This window comes from Pseudonaja textilis, chromosome 3 (genome assembly GCF_049901715.1).
Source record: "Pseudonaja textilis isolate UNSWEBS1 chromosome 3, rPseTex1.2, whole genome shotgun sequence".
NCBI classification, from domain to species: Eukaryota; Metazoa; Chordata; class Lepidosauria; order Squamata; family Elapidae; genus Pseudonaja; species Pseudonaja textilis.
The window spans coordinates 150,882,065-150,899,690 of record NC_141992.1 but is presented as its reverse complement, the minus strand read 5'-3'; the positions used below and the strand labels follow the sequence as shown (position 1 = coordinate 150,899,690).

The 17,626-nt window shown below is 35.6% G+C and overlaps 1 protein-coding gene across 2 annotated transcripts in view; it reads left to right on the top strand.

Annotated features, from left to right (window-relative positions):
* MTCL1 (microtubule crosslinking factor 1) overlaps positions 1-17,626 on the top strand; it is an 89,427-nt gene that overhangs the window by 29,875 nt on the left and 41,926 nt on the right. For both annotated transcript variants that reach the window (XM_026699385.2, XM_087931056.1), the window contains exon 4: positions 12,591-12,650. In XM_026699385.2, the coding sequence (XP_026555170.2) occupies positions 12,591-12,650 (60 nt within the window). The remainder of the gene's footprint in view (positions 1-12,590; positions 12,651-17,626) is intronic.

The following is a 17,626-nucleotide window of genomic DNA, read 5'->3' as shown; positions in this document are numbered from 1 at the left end:
AATTATCACATAAAAAATGCTATATGTTAGGTCACAAAATTGTCTTCTAATTGATAAATAATAACTTCAAATTAATCTTGGGAGTGAATAAGAATGTTGAAAATGTAGATCTGTTGGAAATTCCAGCAAGACTAACTGGCTGAAGCTTAATATATTCCTTGTAGATAAAACAAAGACACACACACACACACACAAAACAACAACAACACTGCAGCAAGTAAATTTCATGCATTCTCTTAGAGCTCGTCTCTACTTCTGTTGTGTTTCAATTTTCACACTGCAAATTTTTTAGAAAAAAAATCTGAAATCCCCATGGCTCATGCAATTAAGACAGCATCCAAGTATTCAAGGTTGAAGGGTGTTTGTCCATAATAACTTCACTGTGCTGTAATAACATCCTCATCTGAAAAATATGAGGTGTGTCTTGATTATTCATAAAATACCATTAGCTCATAATAGTTATACTACTCAAAAGTATTTAGTATTAGAAGTTGTACACATCCCAGAGAAAAGTCAAATTCAAAATTACTTGAAGTGGAAAATACGCAGAAAAAAGATGAAATAAATTTATACAGCTAAAAAGAACTTGAAGAAAAAAGTAACAGAAAGTTTTATCCAATTTTTTAATTAAAAAATACTTGGCAAAAACTTTCAGAAACCACTTGACTTCAAGAGAAAAGGTGTCATGTAGATCAGGGGTCCCCAACTCCTGGCGCACTGGTCACTACTGGTCTGTGGCCTGTTAAGAACTAGGCCACACAGCTGGAGGTGAACCGCAGGCAAGTGAGTAAAACCAAAATCTCCCTTTCCCCTGTCCATTGGAAAAAACATCTTCCACAAAATTGGTCCATGGTGCCAAAAAGTTGGGGGCTACTGATGTAGATCTCCTGTAGAAGGCTGTTCCAAATGGTTGGTAACACAACAAAAAAACAGAAGTTTCCTACTGTCCTTTAAATCTTCCTTTGAAGAAACCTTCAACAATCTCACTAAGACAAGATTATTGAATGACATAGCCATCTTGAAGTAGCCAAAACCTGCATTTTGAATTGTAGCTAGAGGCTTATTGGCAAATAATACAGAGTCTGTAGCAACAAAGATGTAGGTATGTAGCAGCTTTCAGTTACCAGCAAACAGACCACTGCATTTTCTACTAAGTACAGCTTCTGAGTAATCTTCAAAGTCAGTAACATGCAGAGCACATAGCAACAATCTATATGAAAAGTAATTCCTTGAATACAATTCTGACCAAAATCCATGCCTTTCATAACTTTAACAAAAAGGGCAGCTTTCAAATTATCAAAAGCTTTGTCTGCATCTAAGAAGATTAACTTGGCTTGTTTTTCATTATGTTTTTTAAATATTCTATTATATCTGGAACTATTTTCTTACTATTCCTTTAGATAAAAATCCACATTAATCTTCATGGATAAACTCGAATAAAATATTTTAATCTACCAGACAAAATTAATATGAATGCTTTATAATCATTATTCAATAAAGAAAATGTTTGTAGCATAAGAGAAGTAATTCAAACTTTGTTTTTATGTACTATAACAATGTTTGCATAAAAGTAGATGGACTTACAAATGCCAATAATAGAAGAATGGATGATGAAGCTGATGGAACTGGTAGAGATGATAAAATTGACAGCTTTGATTAAAGACTTTGATCAATTTTATTTCTACATGGACACCAGTTTTGGAGTTTTTGCAAGAAACTAAACAAATGAAAATTTGATTTTGGGATTTAATTATATCCGAATTTATATGGGATTATGGAATTAACATAAATGTGAACTTTGGAGGAAGAATTTGATGTATTTTAACTACATGTTTACCAATTAAAGTATTATTTTTCTATCCTATTTACTTTTTTCTTTTTGTACTTTTATATTGATTTTTTCCTGACTTTTCTTTTTCACTCATTTATCTTTTATTTTTTAAAAAAAGAATCAGTAAAGAATTTATAAAGAAAGAAAATTGGACTTTGAAGAAGCAGGATAAAAACAGTAGTAATGCTTTTGAACTTTCATGTTGGAGAACACTTCTGTGAATACCATAAATAGCCAAGGAAACAAATCAAAACACTCATACAAATTCATTTGCACTACACATATCTTCTTGAATGTCTGATAAGATTCCCGATAAAAGAAATGATTTACTTAAACGTGTAATTTAAGTAAAAAAAATAATAAAGTGTAAGATTCACTATTGTATATTTAATATATGAAGCTTCATTTCTTTTAAAGTAGGTAAAGTCTAAATTATCTTGAGCATTCATCAATTGTTGTGGGAAAAGAGAATATTAATGGAAATACATGTTTGGCTATTAAGAGTCCCTGGTTTGCTACTATAATGCCTATATTTGCCACTTCGTGGTATTTTCCGAGTCTGTATGCATGCTCTGATATATTCTTTTAAAATATATACATTAGTTTATATGGCTGTCAATCTCACCAGTGTGACACTACATACTACTCTGTATGTACTCACATTCCAATGAATTTTTTAAAAAAAACATTACTACCAATCTGCCTTCAATTGAGGACCTGTATACTACACGAGTCAAAAAGGCTGTGAAAATATTTACAGATCCCTCACATTCCGGACATAAACTGTTTCAACTCCTACCCTTAAAACGATGCTAATAGAGCACTGCACAACAGAACAACTAGACACAAGGACAGGTTTTTTCCTGAACGCCATCACTACTAAACAAATATTTCCCTGAACACTGTCCAACCATTTGCAAGTCTGCATTAATATTACTATTAATCTTCTCATCACTCCTTATCACCCATCTCCTCCCACTTGTGACTGTATGACTGTAGGTTTGTTGCTTGTATCCTTATGATTTATATGGACTGTTTCCTAGTATGATTTGATTGCTTATTGTACCCTATGACTATTATTAAGGGTTGTACCTGATGATTCTTGACATTTGCACCAAGACAAATTGTGTGTCCAGTCATACTTTGCCAATTAAAAGAATTCTATTCTATTCTATTAATATAGAGTAGGTGGCTTCTGGAAAACTGACAAATCTTGTAATGATGCAAGATTTTAAATATATATTGAAATAAATTAGTGAACATTAATGTTAATGATGAAAAAAATAAAATAACAAATATGATACCTCTTTCCTCAAATTGTGATTTTGCTTCAATCTACTTAATATTATGATCACACTTGTTATATATATGTGCCTTTTCTTGTCCAGCTATATCTATGGAAATCTTTTTCCAGTCTTTCAAAAATGGTGCAGTGGGGCTGCTAATTGAATAAAGAAAATCCTCTGCTCTTACAGAGATTATGGATAGGTTTGTTTTCAGAGTGTCACAGAAGGACACGGAAGTAGGCAAGATACAATTCTGCTCATTTCTTCCATGTGGCTGTTAGAAAATCTGAAAGGGAAGGATTAGATTTGGGGGCCTTCTCTAGCTTCTGGGTTAAATCAGAAGTCATAATAGATAGTATATAATGTTAGTCAAAATAACAAAGCCTTTACCATTTGTAATTTAACCTATATATGAGACTATATTTCATTATGCATTTTAGATGCATATGAGGGTAGGTATTTCTAGCACTTATTGGTTGTTAGACGAGACAGTCAAACAAGATGACAAATGAAATACCTCTGATTAGTTCCCTTGCAATTTATTTATTTATTTAGGGAATTTATATTGCCACCTATTCACACATGGAGACTCAAGGCAGCTTACAGAATATAAAACCCCATATAAGAACAATAAAACTAATAAAAGAAGTCATATAATAAATTAATATACTAAAATCACCCTCCAACACCTGTCCTGGCAACACACCTCACATGAGCCATTTAATGGGCTCCATCCCACTCTGGGTTCCCCTGGCAGAACCAATCTTCAACGCCTTCCAGAAGAGTGCTAGAGTGGGGGCCATTTTAATTTCTGTGGGGATGATGTTCCAGAGACAGAGGGCCACCACGGAGAAGGCCCTTCTTCTAGGCCCCATTAGGTATATCTCCCTAGGGAATGGGACCAACAACATTCCCTGCCCTTCCTTTAATTATTTTAATTTCTTTAAAATATAACCATAGGAGTAGTCTGTGAGGCCTCTGGCCTGTTGAGAAAGAATATCAGTCTGTTCTTTGTGACACTATTTCTCTAGTCTTAAAATACTCCTCTATTTCCCCGTTTCTTTGTAAAATGAAATATGCTAGTTTTAGCATTAGGAACTACTCTTAAAAAGTGTTCATGCTTGAGTCTACAGCTGTTTATCTTTTATAGACTGCTAAAGCAGAAGTAAATATACATGAGTGGCATTTAAGATGCAAAGGATCATTCTGGCATTTGCATTTCAAAGCAATTGTAGCAAGAACTGCTTCAAGCATTGAGTAACATACCTCCTTTTTCTATTGCTTCTTCTAATCTAGATAGAATACAAAAAAGCAGGCAGAACTGAAGGTGGGGCTTTGACTCTGATCACTTAATAAAACCACATGCAACATGCAATCAAGTCTGTGTAACATTCAACAAAAAGAAAGGTGATGGCACTGACTAAAAGTATAATTGGAGTTGGGGAGATTATAGCTACTTTATTCTTCAAGGTGATATATATGGTTTTCTCCATTTAAGTGTCACAACTGTGGGTTTACAAAAGATGATAGCGGTTTGCCTAATGCCAGCTTCTTCGATAGCTGTTACATTAAGAAGTGGTCTTTTGTGAGAAGATGGGCTAAAGTATTTTTAATTTAGAAGCAATATTATTTCATGTAAAACAGGTTGAGACTTTAATTGAAACCATAAAGAATTAGCAACTGCTATTTACACAATGACCTCTTGAATCTATCAATGTGGTAATCAACTTTTACATCTAAATTACCTATTGAGCTAATTGTTTTTCACTTAAATCTCTCTCATCCTATATACTCTACTTCTCCAGTCATGACACTTCATTGGCTTTCTTGCAAAACAGTTCAGGTCTTTTCTTACTCTAGTATATTACATAAATTATCCAGTGCTTCATGTTGGCTGAAATTTAACCCAAATCATTAGTAGCATCTGCATAACCTTGGCTGACCTAGAAAACCTGTGTAGATCAGAAGGATAGGAGATTACCTGAAAATATTAGTATAGGGGATAGAATGGAAGAATGGAATGGGAATTTGCTGTCCAGTTGTTGCCAAACTTTCCTACATATTGTTCATACAGTCAACAGGAATGAAGTTTGATTCTAAGGAGACTTTTGCTTTAATTTATTGAAGTGTTTTTGGTTGCCAAAAGATGCGTTAGCTTAGGTTTGTATATCTTGAGCACATTCTTATTCATGGTTGCTTTCCCACAGGTTGCCAGTATAAGGCCCCAGGATAAGAGTGCTTAATCTTTCTTTCCCCTACTCTAATCTATGACTCATTGAAAATAGTCTGACTATTTGTATCGCCAAAAAAAGAGCCAACTGAAATAATTAAATACTTTTCTATCAATAGAGCATGTGACTAAAATTCAAGTTATAGTGGTGGAAAAAGCTAAAACAATCTTTATTCCATGTTGGGCAGTGTGAATCACACCCTGATCTGGTAATATCTCTGTGTTGAGCAGAGAAATTCATTCATGGTCAGAACTGTGCAATTTCAAAAAGTTCGTGATCAATATACCCTCTTGCATAATTAAAGGCATATGAAAACTCTTGCTAGATCAGAAAGATATGTATGTTTTAACCATAATATAGAGGTAGTCCTTGAGTTATGACTATACTGAAGCCTAGGGTTCATTAAGGTTGGAAGTTGGGACAAACATTAATTGAACTGCCTCAAGTAACAACCTGTCCCCAAACCCTGCTCTTCCCAATGCATTTGTTAAACAAACATGTGGGTCATTAAGTGGCGCATGGGATGCCTCAGGGGTGGGGGGAGACCCTGAGAGGCCTAGTGCAGGCACAGGTCCACTTGCATTGGACCTTCTAAGGCCCACACCCTCTGAAATACCCCATGCTTTGCTCCTTGCCCTTTGGGGTCCCCTATGGGCTGTCTCCTTACCCCACCCCATCACAATTGCACACTTACCTTTTAAATATCCTCAGAGATGAGGAGGTCAGGATAGGGAGGGAGAACAGACCACTCTGTTGCTGGGCCATGTAGCACAATGGAGGAGAAGAATTTCTGTTGGTTTTGTTCATTGCTAATCTTAACTTCTCCAACATTAGCTTCACTAGCACTGCCAATCCTGGGGGAACTAAGGCTAGTGCTTAGCAGGAGAGGTCCTGATGGTTTTTCTTTCATTGCTAGTCTTAGCTCCCCCGGTATTAGCTACAATAGCCCTACTAATGCTGAGGGAGCTAAGGCTAGTACTAGTGAGGAAACATCCTGCCGGTTTTCCTTTCAGTGCTAGTCTTAGTCTCCCAGCATTAGCAGCTAACATTGGGGGAGCTAAAACTAGCAATGAAAGGAAAACCAGCAGGACCTGTCCTTGATTGTGCAATGTGGCCCAACAACAGACTATCCTCTCTTCTTTTCCTACCCCAAGTTCCTGAGGTCTGGATATCTTCAAAAGATAAATGAACAAATGGTGACTGGGAGTGGGGAGGAGTTTGTGGGACCCAGCGGGATGGCAAAGCAGGCCCAATGCTTGTGGCAACCTGGCGGGGCAGGATGGGAAGGGGGGGGGAACTAGGTGGAATGTTTGTTCTGCAATGTCTCTCCCATCAATCATAAGGGCAAACTGCAGGGATGTAACTACAGGACTAGATCATAAATAACTGTTGGAGTATCTCTTGTAACTTCAAATGGTTGCTAAGTAACCTGTCATAAGTCGAGGACTACCCGTGATATTAATTTAGATATTCTTCAAAATATATGGCAGTTATAAGTTCACATTATATAATGTTTGATGTAACAAAAATAATCATGTAGCTTCATGATCTGAGTTACAGTATGCTGGAAAAGAGAAAGAGGAAAAAAATAATATTGAGTCATTAGAGCTCACAGAATTCTTACTTTGTGCAGGGTATGGTATCTATTTTAGACACTTGATAAAAAGCTCTGAAGCAGTTAAATTGGTTGACAGACTACAGAGATCTATTTAAACAAATTCAGAATGGTGCCAGAAAAAATAGCACGTATAATTTACATCAAATCTAATTCACAGGCTTAATGATTAAAATTCACTGCCTAGGAGTTGACCTGGACATGTACTAATCATATAATAAAATATGTATGTATTTATGTATGTATGTATTTATGTATTTATTTGGCTACCCATCTTAGGATTGTTTTCTTTTGATAAAATTAAAGATCTGTTTATTTTAGTTTACATTATCAGATTAATATACAATTTTGTGCAATTAAATGTATTCAAGTTAACTATTCCTTTCCCTTTTTAAAAATTACAGCTACTGAAGATTTTAGCTTGCTTTAAACTAGTACATGCATCTGAGAAAAAATATATATGAAATTGTAGCATTTTGTCCTACATTAAGACTACAATTCAGAATCCAAGTGTTTTGTATTCTTTTGTGTTTTCAGTTAGTACTCCTGAGATGTGACTCCTTCTCCTCTTCCCCACTATTATTGCACCTATTCCATTTCCAGGAATGTCTCACAAGGGACTGTAGGACAAATGTGTTTTGCTTCTCTAGAAGAGATGGAACACTGGACGTTTATTTGAATTCATATTTTTTTTATATAGAAACCTTTTTTAAGTTTCATTGGTAGAAGATTGAAACTATTTCTGGCTCCTTTGTGCTATGAGATTTGGACAAAATTAATATAGCCAAACAAAGTAGTACAAGTACAGTTGCAGTAAACAATATTCTTTTTGTAGGCAGTACATGGATAGATGAATAAAAGTAGATTATAAAGATTACCTGAGACATGTCTTCTGCAAAGAGGATTATAATGGTTTATTCCATCTCTCAGAATTTCTAATATTACATAGCAAGAAGCGGTTATGTCAGTTTGGAAAGACTGAACTATTTATAGTTCTAAAACTTTAACTCATAAGTTAACACTGAATATAGATGCTTTGAAAACAAATTAGACTGTTTTTTATGTTTTCATTTTTATTTTAGAACTTTTCTGTTTTTATGATACATTGTTTTGCATTAACAATATATTGTTATGTCTTCTGGTGGATTTAATGGATTTAATGTGCCAGTATAGCTAGAAGTGTTGCTTTCTTTGAATAAAAGAAACATAGCGTATGCATATGTATATGCATATACATACATACATACATACATACATACATACATACATACATACCAGTGGTGGTATTCAAATAAAGTTGCCACTGGGGGGGCGCGGGTTGGTGGGTGCGCTTTGCGTGCATGCACACACTTTGTGTGCACGTGCGCGCCAAATGCACATTTTGCGCAGTAATTTTTTCTAACAACCGGTTCTCCAAACTGCTTAGAATGTTAACAACTGGTTCTAGCGAAAGGGTGCAAACTGGTAGAATTCTGTAATTTTGTAACAACCGATTCTATGTGTGTGTGGCTGTGAGGGTGTGGTCATGTGACTGGGTGGGCATGGTTTCTTTTTTGGCAGCATGCCCCCCCCCCCAATTTTGGGTTCTTCTGGGCCTCAGGGAAGCCTCCTGGTGGGGCATTTTTGCTCCCAGAAGGCTTCCCTGGGGCCCAGGAAGGGAAAAAACACAGCTTGGGAAGGCGCACCCCCCTCCCTCCATTTTTTGCCTTCCTGGGCCTCAGGGAAGCCTCCTGGGCTAAGCAGTAAATAAGCAAGGGAAATCCCGGCACAGCTGATCATTGGAACAGCTGATTGTTGCGGGGGGAGGAGAAATACTTTAAGAAGTGACTGGGCAGGGAAGAACGCAGTCAGCAATGTCAGACATGCGTGCAATGTTGTGTATGTACAATAAGGACTAACTGGGAGGGGAGGGGCAGGCGGAGAGGGGCAGAGCCAGCCAGAAACACAATTTGCCAGTTCTCCAAACTGTGAAGAATCATAACAACCGGTTCTATAGAATCCTACCCCTCTTCCAAGTCTCAATGATGCTAGTGAGATTTCAGACCTCTCCTCCCAAATTATTATTCTGTTAATAATATTTGTAATATCACTAGTGCTGACTTCTTTAATACGAGCCAATTCATTCTTAGGTAAAGATTTCATTAAATGTTGTAACTATTTCCAGTTTTTGTATTTGCTACAATCTGTTTTATATATAAGCATGGTGGATCTGGATTTCACACTGCTTTTCTTACTTCACTGCAACGAATTGTTACTAGGCAGTTGAGTCTTTTTTTTAAAGGATATTAAGGGTCAGTTGAAGGTCATGTGCTCATATCATTGTCTTTGATGATATTGTATCTCTCTGCTTTGGGAAATATCAAAGGAGTAGAAGCATTGAGGAAGTTAACTTGATGGTGCAGCTACACCAGATTTTGGAACCAGACAATTCTTTGAAAGCTAATTAATTATCCACAATAGTCTGTGGATTTTGTTATTTTTCTTTGATATATGAAGTTAAAGCAAAGTTGTAATATAGGAAGCTATCAGCAAGAATGCCTAAAAAATTGGAATTGAAAGAAAAGGCGCTGTGTAGAGGAGTCATTTGTTAACAAGTGCTTCATCTGACAAGGGAGCATTACTCAGTATGACACATTTCCTATGTAAATCACTATTGAGACATAGTTTTGTCCTATGGTTGTAGCTCTTTTTCTTGCGCTCATTTCAATGGTTCAACAGTTGCTTATGTAGATTATTAAAAGAATAAAATGTATAGACTAGTAATGCAGACATTAAGCCAACATAGCATGGTGATTAAAGATGACAAACAGAGATACCTAAGTTCTAGCTCTCTCTTAGACGAAGAAGTTCAGTGTTTTTTTTTTCAATGCTGTACAGGGAAATCAAGAAGCCCCTAGCCTTCAGTGAAGAGGCCTCCAACTACAATGAATTAATGTGGGCATAATAATAACAGCGCAGACATTGAACAAGAATAAGTAGAAGTATGTGCCATGTAATACAGGACTCATTCATCATAATAATAAATAAATAAATAATAATCATAACAACAACAACATTAGTAGTAGTAGTGTACTAATGCATTTTCTATCTTTTAGGCCAAAAGAAAATGGATGAGTATATTATTACTCCTTTTACTATTAAAATCTGCACAAAACTCTAATCTATGATAATGATGACAAATATGAGGAGACTGAACACCTAATTCCATTTTTAGATGGCCTGCATATTCCTTTGAGAGTTGGAAATAAACAGTTCAATGTAGACTCCATTGAATTCCACTTATTGGGGGAAATGAAAGTTTATTTTAAATCTGTATAGGTATGTCGACTTCCATAGGCATTTCATTATTTACAAAAATGAAGAAGTTGAATCTTATGTATGTAAGATTCATAGTGAAAACTGCAGTGGAAACTCTTCCCAGTTTGTGTGTCCCCTTGACCACAATTATTTTTCCATCCTAGTTGATTATGAGAGTAAAATAAAAAATTGATAACTCTTGACAATTAGATATTAGGTCTTTGATCTCATCCAGTCCCATGACTGCATTGCTTAGCAATGGCAATTCCTGCAGTCCCCATTGCATCATTAAGTGAGGATTGTGGGTCATTAAGCAAACACCTCCTCTCACAACTTCCTGCTGGTTTCTGAGAGTCAAAGTCAGGGAGGAAGCCAGCAGGAAGATGAACGTTCCAGGTAGGTTACCAGCAAGCAGGTAAATGAAGCACAGTGGAGCTCAGAGAGGGGGTCTAGGTGGGGAAGTCAGTGGGAAAGGTTGGGAATTGTGATCACATGACCACAGGATGCTACAGCCATTGTAAGTAAGAGCTGATTGCTGAGCGCCCACATCACAATTACGTGATGGCAAGTTTTTGAACGGTTGGAACTTTGAGCATGCTCAACAACCCTACCTTCAAACATTAACTGAATGAACGCTCATTAACTGTATAAGTTACAAATCACAATAGAAATAATTGTATAAGCAGTTACAAATCACAATAAGTTTTAAAGCAGATTTCATTCGGAATATGAAGAAATAAATCACATAATAATTCAAGCTTATGTTACACTACGTATGTGTAACCAGTAAAGCATTCTGATTAAAGCTGTTAAAATCAGATAAATTGTAACCTTCAGCATTCTGAGTAATTGAAATGATAATTCTAATTAAATAGGAAGTAACAAAAATTTAGTTGATTATGTTGAATTTCCATATATACAATATATACGAGTGAACATAGTTTCCTCTAGTCCAGTGATTCCAAAATTATTCAAGGATAAAGATCCTTTTAATATCCTTTTTTTTTTTGAGGGAGGCACATGATGGAAATTTTATTGCTAAAATATTTTAAGTATGGTTGAAGCATAAATAAATACTGGGGAAAGGCATCAGGTACTTCATAGCCTTACAGACAGAATGGAGCCATGCAGGCCTGGAGCCTGTCAGGCTGGAGAGTGGCAACTACTCAAGGAATTAGATTGAATGAATTATGTAAACTGGTGAAGGAAGTGAGTGGACCAAGTAAGATCAACCCATCTGTTGTTCCTAGTGGGTGCAGCCTTCTCTTCAATGGCAGAGAACTAGAGTTTTTTTAAAAAAATTAAAGTTTACTCTTACATAGTTTTAAGGAAAATCCTGTTGATTCCCAGGCATGTAGGATTTTGACTTTAGTTTCATCAACACTCCTGAACCCTTCAGAAGACTTACATCTTATGCTTGTTTTCTTAATTTTTCTTTAAAAAAAAAAAAAATACTTATAAATTCATAAATTGTGAATTATAAAGTTGGATACTAGTACATTCAAATTTGCTTCATTTTCTCTGTAAAATCTCTAGAAATACTTGGGTTTTCCAGCTACATTTCCTGTGGGATAATGATACCTGCTTTTGTTATTATGACCTAATGCGTCAAGCAAAATCTAAAATGCATACATTTTCTTATTAAAGTTGGAAGAAATGTCCATCTGGGTTCAGTCCCAAGTGGGAAGAGAGACACTGGAAACATAGGGACTGCTTGGAAGGATGGTTTAATGGTGGACAGGACCACGTGGGTTTTGAAGTCCTGGGCAAAATGAAGCACATGGGTGAGAGAGGGAGACAGATTTATACCTTCTGTTGGGCTTTGAACTTGCTTCCTGTTCCTGTGGCAAGAACTGTATCCTGATTAGTTGTCAGACTCCCATGGGGCCATGCAGGGGTAACTTTGTAGGTTGTCTTGAATCCCAGGCTTGGTTGAATCTTGCTGAGTAATGTAATGTTCCCAGGTGATTTCGCATTGTAGTGAGCCCTGCTGTTAGATGGGTAGAGGGCTAATCCTATCATTTCCTGAGGGCCATGTCTTAATCCCATCACCCTGGAGCTGAAGTGGGGGCAGGGAGCTGTAGGGAGCTGCTTTGTCTTTAAAAACATGTTTCTCCTTTTCTCATCCAGGGAAATATAATATTCTGCCTTTTTAATATTTCCTAGAATATTAATTCTTCTAGGAGAAGGGTGGGCGCTAACTTTCTACATTAATGACTGCCATGCAGTCGGTTATTGATATGGCAGTGTCAAAAAACTTTACATTATTATTTTTGGACTCTTGTGTGCATTCTTAAAATCTGTTTATTATACATTCTCTGTTCTTTCAGAACTCCTTGAAGAGAAGAGGGAGCAGGGATATTCATAAAGAAAAGAAGGCATTTGCTCAGGTATGGTTCCCAACAAATATATATGTCAATGCTAAAACAATGTTATCTGAAGTAACCTTTAGTAATCATATACATGTAATACAATTTCAGAATATAATATTTTTATATGAAATGTTTGTTTTAAACTTTTTTTGATCTGATAACTCTTTTTGCAGATAGAGGCAAAAAAAATAAAAAAAAATATCCTTGTCAGAATATTTGGAGCAGAAAAATTCATCCTTGTTGTTAAGGTTATGTACTAATGATTATCTTAACACAAAATATAATTAACACATTAAAAACACATTTTGTGTCATTTTTAAAGAATCTGGTATTTTTCCCCCAGGAGAAAAGTTGTGATATCAGGAAAATGAGTTTCTCTTGTTCAAATGGGAAACTGAGGCCATCCATGAAGACTCACTTGGAATTAGGTTTTAAGTTTCTGAAGCCTGATATTCTTTCTTTCTTCAACTAAATATAAAGTAATTGTATTTTTTTTCCTCCTCACTCAGTTTTCATAGTAATAGTGTTAAATAGCTGGGGCTTAAGGACTGGGTTTCTACTTGGTGAGAAAAAAATCATTGCAGCTTCCTGAAAAGCTTTTATTCCTCAACAGTAAAACAATTTCTGTGGACTTGCGCTACCAGCTGCAAGCATTCTCACTCAAATATTCCATATGAACAGCATTGCTGAACTATATTGCCAAGATATACAGCCAATATACAGTGCTGTATTATTTTAAATGGATTACCATACCATGATATATACACACCATGAGATTTCATGACATCAGACTCACTGTACAACAATATCTTCAACTCCTGACCCTCACAGGCAGCCCAGAGATTCGGAATATTGACAGTTGCTTGGATATCTAGTTAAGTCATCCAACAGTGCAGCCAGTGTGATTCTATTTCAAACCTAGGCCTAATTCCAGGATTTAGAAAGAATCCAGATAATTTAGTTTCTCTGGGATTTTTTCAGTAGGAGCACTAACATTCCCTATATATCTTCCACAAAAAGGAGTAGTGGAGTCTGGTTTCTAACAGATCCAGATCCAGGGATGGCCTTTTCAGGAGAGACATACTACCATCTCTTTCAAAGAAAGTGGTACTATACCCTCTCCTAACAGTATTGATCACTCTCTAATCCAAATTCTGAAGCAGCATGGGTTGTGGCTCATATGTAGAGAAGTTCGTCCTACCTGGTACCACATTTACTTATAGGATAAAATGAGTTCCAGATCACATCACAAGACTCTCCCTCTGCCAACCCTATTGTTCCTGCCCATGAGGAGTTAAGATTTGAGTGAGTTTGTTGGCAAATGTTGCCTGAAACTCTCACTTCAGCCTGGTGTTGACCTTGCTGAGTCCCAGTCCTCAAATGAAAATGAGTCATCCTAAATAGGTCTGCTGGGACATGATCCAGTGATGCAATAATGATGGAAAAGTAGGAAGTTTGCAACCCTTATCAGTGCTGTTCTTTGCACATGAATATACTGCTACTGTGTTAAGCTTGCTGTACAACTAGAATTATACTGGATCACTCCAGGACCTACTACAAGAACATGTAGAACAGAGGAAATAGAACTGCACTCTTTCTGCATTTAGTTTTATTGAAAAAAATAGTTTCTGTTCAGCAGAGTTGCAGAATGGAACTTCTTGGAAAATGCCAAGCAGCGGTCAGAACACAAAGAAAACTGTTTCTTCAGCATAAGGTAGGAATGTTGGCACTGGCCCAGTTTCCTGAGCAACAGCTATGTTGCCATTTCATTTTGCTGACATTCCAGTAAGTGCATTTTGCTTGGCCAAAACCACCGAGGAGATGGTAATGGAATATTGTTTTTTTTTATTTGTATCACCCAGCTAATCAAATATATAAAATATATACATATTTTATGTATGGAATTGTGATTAAGTTTCAGCCTCATCACAGCTTTAGCACCGCAGCCCTAATTTGTTCACATTGAGTGTTTCTCATCATGTGTGCATGTAATATATATTTCAAGCTATTTGGTAGTCAAGCTGTGTCCATGCACCTACACTCTTCCAATACTGGTGTCTGAGGAGAAAGTCCTGTTTTGAGAGCCCTTTGTATAGTAAGGCAGAAATAATTCAATACATTTTATACATATGCATCCATACATTATATGAAATGCTAAAATAATTGTTTATATGAGCAGACAAAGCTATATACAAATAAGGGCATGGGGCTGATGGCTCCACCACCCTCTATTATGATGATTATTCATTCATATTGACAGAACTAATATAACCCAGATAACTCAGATAATCTACCCCTGAAATTGGAGGATCACATTAGATTCATTAAGTATATGACTTTTTTCTGTTTCATATTTAGGATAGCTCATCTTAAAATTTAAGCGTGTATAATTCTGTCAGGTAAATGAAATAATGGGGGGGAAAGATTACAGGTAGTCCTTGACTTCCAACCATAACTGAACCCAAAATTTGTTGTTTTTAACAGTTATTAAATGAGTTTTGCCTCATTTTACAACTTTTCTTGCCACAGTTGTTAAGTGAATCACTGCAATTGTTAAGTTAGCAATATGGTTGTTAAGTGCTTTCCCATTTATTTTGCTTATCAGATGGTTGCAAAAGGTGATCACATGATCCCAAGATACTGCAGCTATCATAAATATGAGTCAGTTACCAAGGTACCAAATTTTGATCATGTGATCATGGGAATGCCGCAAAAGTAAGTGTAAAAAACAGTCATAAGTCACTTCTTTCAGTGCCATTGTTAATTTTGAATGGTCAACTAAACAAATTGTTGTAAGTCAATGACTACCTGTATATAGGAAAGCTTTAAGAGAAATCTGATTCCGCTGGTATGCTGTTTCACAATCTGACAGGTGAATTTTTAAAAATTGGGAACACTTTTTGTTTGGCTCATTTTCACATTATGGGCTTATCTAATAACAAATAAGCTCATCTGAATTCCAATGCATGGAGCTTTCATTTGCATCTTTTACAATATTAGTTTGTTGTTCTCATGCTGTGTAACATTTAACAGTCTTTCTCCCAACCATACAAACCTATTTAGCATGCAGTTTGGCAATTATTGTATACTTATGTAATGTTTATGTGTGTATCCATATAATACAGAAGGCTAGGGGGCATGAAAAGATGGGAAATTAAACTTATCTAGATTTAATGTAAGCTATAAATAGCATTCACGTTTGTTGTAATTAAAATGTTTGCTGTGGAATTTGTTTCAAAACTATTTACAGATGTTTGTTGTGTTTTCACTCTTTGCCTCTCTGTCTCTCAGGTATTGATAGACACGCACAAATTAAGAAATATCAAAATTGTTTTTAGACTGCCATTTTACACATGGTTATATGAAAATAAATCTTACTGAATCCAAACAGGCATTTTTCTAAATAAACGAATATAATTTTATATGCTATAAATATTAAACTTGGAATTGGATTTGGAATGTCATTTACCTAAGCTCAGTGATGTCTATTGGGGGAGTCAAACCAATCAATCTCATGAAATCATGATTGTCCCACACCACATATACATATATTGAAACATTGCATGCACACTTAAAAAAGATGGCACAAAAATGTTTTCATCATTTTATTGAAAGCAGCAGAAACTGTGGTTGCCCATATTTAAGTTCTTGATATGTTTGTTCATAGTCAATCTGCAAACAAGGTTTAAATAACATATTTTTGTAAGTTTTGTTGGTGGAAATGTAACAATTTATCAAATGGTTTTCTTAATACTACGAGTAGCTTCTAAGCAATTTTCTTGATAATTTTAAAATTAGTTAAGAGGCTATTATTGCACATGGCTATTTTCTATTATCATTTGAGTTTTAAATACATGAAAACAAATTTCTATTTATTACACACTGTTTTCCTTTTATTTTTTTTTATTTCTGTGAATATCCAAATCAGGAAAAATCTTAACAGATATATTATAGATGCCACACTGAAAATGACAATAATTCATAACAGACTGATTTCATGCACATACAAACATGTACATTTTAAGAATTTCAGAGGGCAAATAGTGAACTAAACAGATAAATAATAGTTAAATTATTTCATATCAAGAGGAAAAATAAAATACAAGACAGTAAATAAAATAAAAAACTATTTTCTTCCGTTCTTGGAATTTTATATCCCAGAATTCTAAGGAAATTGAATTAATGAGACTAGTGTTATTCTAAACAAAATCTGTTTTAATATTATGCATTTTATTGGACTGAGATTTTATTACATTGCTTATTTAACTTCAGTGCTACTGGATTTGCATTTTTTGCTTATGTATTTCCCTTTGGCATACCATTATAAAATATTTATTTATTGTATTTATTTATACAATTTATTGTGTGCCCATCTTACCATAGGGTAACTCTGAGTGGCTTAGAGTTATACCTAAGTTAGAATATAAAAATTGAACATTAAAACCAAAGATAAATGGAGAGGGGGCGGAGTAGGGGAGAAGGGTGATCCATTATTAATCAACCACTTCCATTGCACTCTTCCCCCACTGGGGCCCCAAGCCGACTCACAAAGCCACATCTTTAGGCCCTTACAAAAAGATAGGAGGGTTGGGGCCAACCTCACATTGGGGAGCAAAGATAATCTGGAGAGTAGGATCAACAGCAGAGAAGGCCCTTCCTTGGACCTCGCTGGCTGGAATAATGACAGGATCCACAGCATGCCTCCTCTGCCAGTTATCCCCTATCATATTATAAAGTATATATAAAGTTGTATATGTAGTAAGAATAATTTTGAATGTTTGGCTTCATATGTAAGATAGTAATTGAGGGTTTTTTCATTAAAAAACAAAGTAATAAAGACATTTTGGATATTCACAGAAATAAAATAAAAAATGATTTATCTTCTTGATTCTGTAGCAATAGCTTTCATTTTCAACATGACAATCAAAATATACAGACATTTTGTGCTTTTGAGTCAGTCTTGACTCCTGGCCATTACATGGACAAGTCCATGC